The following is a 2774-nucleotide window of genomic DNA, read 5'->3' on the forward strand; positions in this document are numbered from 1 at the left end:
TGGAGCACCCTGGTCTAGTGGAGGTTGTCCCTGCCCATGGCAGGGGGTTGGATCTCGATGGTCTTTTAAGGTCCCTTCCAACCCAAACCATTCTGTGATTCTATGAAAAGAAGGTATTAATTGCTTTTGCATGGGTCTGTCAACATCTAAGCCTCTAGCTACATCAGTTTTCAAATCCAAGAAAGCCAGGTAATGTTTTGTTCAGTCATCTTTATCGTTTACCGTGTTCTAACTGAGCAACTTGTCTTGACAGAGGAAGCGCACTGCGCACGAACGAGCCAAAGAACTCTACAGCTCTGGGGAGTTTTCAAGTGGCAGAAAGTGGGGAGATGATGCTCCCAAAGAAGAAATCGATACAGGTGCTGTGAACTTGATTGAATCAGGAGCTTGTGGGGCCTTTGTTCATGGCCTGGAAGATGAGATGTATGGTAAGTGTTAATTTACTATGGAGTGAGTAAAGGAGATGTGTGCTGGCTAATAAGCTCTGTGTCTTTTGGTGTGTTGTGGGATTTTTTTTGTCAAAATAGATCACTTGGCTGTTGTGTTCAGTGTTTTTTTGGGGTGGTTTTTGGGGTTTTTGTTTTTTTTTTTAAAAAAACGAACCATGACTTCATGGTGGTGGAGTTTTATTATTCCATTGTGGTCTCTGATATGATACTTGTTTCAGAGATACTAGTGTTGCACAGAATTTTGGAGAGAAATAGTCCATTGAGTAGCCAAAACCCAATAGCTGCCTATATATGGTAAAGGCTTTTAGTAAAACACCTGGTAAGCAACCATTTCTTGTGTTACTCAGAAACCCACTGGGATTTCTTTTTATTGTCTTAAATTTAACAGCTTCACGTGGCTTTAAATTGGCAACATTAGTTGCTGCGGTTAGAAATTGGTGTTTTCTCTGCAGGAAGGAAAATCTAGTATTACAGAACTTGTTTAAAACGTGGCACTACAAGGAACCTATGTCTGTGGAGCCCTGTAATTGGTCATTTTATAAACAAAGTAGCTTCCATCCTAACTAAGGTTACAACTAGCAGAGAAAAACCCACATATTTTTCAAAATATTTCAGAATCCACCAGCTACAACAAATAGAAGTTCTCTTTTTCTGATTTCCAACCCAGTTTTATACCATTTGTTTATAGCCAGTCGTAGCTTTCAGATGTAGCTGTTGCTTCTCTCAGGAACTGGGTTCCCTCATGAGTTAATAGACTGCTTTCATTTTGCAAGGAGCTAAACAGGCTAAGCTGCTTTTAGTCTCTGCTGATATAAAAGCTTTCCTCTTGGGCAGCTAGAATGCATTGTTCTTGAAAATTGGTGACTGGATCTGTGTGTTTTCAGGTACTTAAATTTCAGGTGAGGTCTTGCTTATATTTTTAGCAATGTTATTGGTGGGTATTTCCATTAAAGAAAAAGAATTATGTTCTAAGGTCACATTTACCTGTCCCTATTGTGTTGCTCTCGCTGTCATGCCAAGGTGGACTTGGAGGCCGTAGTCTCTTTCCAGCAGATTAGATCTGACCTATTCTTTTAAACCGGTTGAATTATGAGTGTCAAAATGGGAGACAGGCATTCCTGAGCTCCTAAGTTTGGCTGTAGCATTGACCACACTGATGGCCTCTGGGAAGTCTGTGTGCTGCCCTTTCCAGCCTAACTTTCCCATGGGTCAAGTGAAGATTTATATTTAAGGCTATTGAGAATGGCTGGTATTTGCATAGAACTGTGAAAATGCCAAGCTCTGAATGTTATTCCTGAATTTGCTTTTAGTGTTACTGCAAGGACGAGGCTAAATTAGAAAGTGCAAAACCACCGTAATAAAAGTATCGCTGTAGATTGTGTTGTAAAGGTTGGTTTATTGTTCCGTGACTCCTGCAAATAAAAGCATGTTTTTCTAATAGCTAAACTTGCCATGAAACCTGAAAACACACGTTTTTGTATTTTAACAGTAAAAAATATTTCACTGGCTCAGTCCATAGAATCAAGGCATGGTTTGGGTTGGAAGGGACCTTAAAGCCTATCTAGTTCCACCCCCCCTGCCATGGACAGGGACACCTTCCACTAGACCAGGTTGCTCCAAGCCTCATCCAGCCTGGCCTTGGACACTTCCAGGGATGGGGCATCCACAGCTTCTCTGGGCAACGAGGTCCATTGACCTGTAAAACACATTCTCCAGTTTGTTGTGCAGTAGGTGTTGTGGCAGTGTGGTACTATTGGAGACAAGTGTAGATAGTGTTGATAAAATGGGCAGACGTGGAATATACACGGTTTTCTAAATAATGTAGTTCTCTCCCTCCACTGCTGCATTTTAAAATACTGCTGAGCTCTCCCTCACTTGCAATGCTGCTTCCTTTCTTGAATTCCATCTTGTAACCTCAATCTAAATTAGCATGTCAGCCTATGAAGGCAATATTGGCAAAATGTTCTTCTCCAATACCTTGGTCATAATGACCACAGGGACTCATAGCTGTGACAAAACCTTCGTTACTGGATGAGCAAAGGTCCTGCTGTGTTTGCATTTTTGTACTTAATCGGAATCATCAGGAAGCGAGTATGTTCTTTAAGAACAATAGGCCTGAAAGCTACACGAGTTTAAATAGATGTTTTCAAGATGAGCTAATATGAATGAAAAAAAAAAGTATGTCTCAAACAATAATGTGTGCAAGACACCAGATTAATTCTTATTTATGTGCCAGGACCCTAAAATGTTATGGAAGCTAGAGAGGATGGCTGCAGGGAAGAGAATCTCATCTCCACTTAGGCATGTTATATTTGGGTATTCTTC

At 40.8% G+C, this 2774-nt stretch overlaps 1 protein-coding gene across 1 annotated transcript in view; it reads left to right on the forward strand.

Annotated features, from left to right (window-relative positions):
• Positions 1-2774, forward strand: part of LOC104511827 (integrator complex subunit 4) — a gene marked incomplete at both ends in the record, with an annotated part of 13598 nt that overhangs the window by 4340 nt on the left and 6484 nt on the right. Inside the window, one exon of the mRNA XM_010154586.1 lies at positions 254-428. Within this exon, the coding sequence (XP_010152888.1) occupies positions 254-428 (175 nt within the window). The remainder of the gene's footprint in view (positions 1-253; positions 429-2774) is intronic.

The sequence above is a fragment of the Eurypyga helias genome, unplaced genomic scaffold, assembly GCF_000690775.1.
Source record: "Eurypyga helias isolate BGI_N326 unplaced genomic scaffold, ASM69077v1 scaffold26316, whole genome shotgun sequence".
Taxonomy (NCBI): domain Eukaryota; kingdom Metazoa; phylum Chordata; class Aves; order Eurypygiformes; family Eurypygidae; genus Eurypyga; species Eurypyga helias.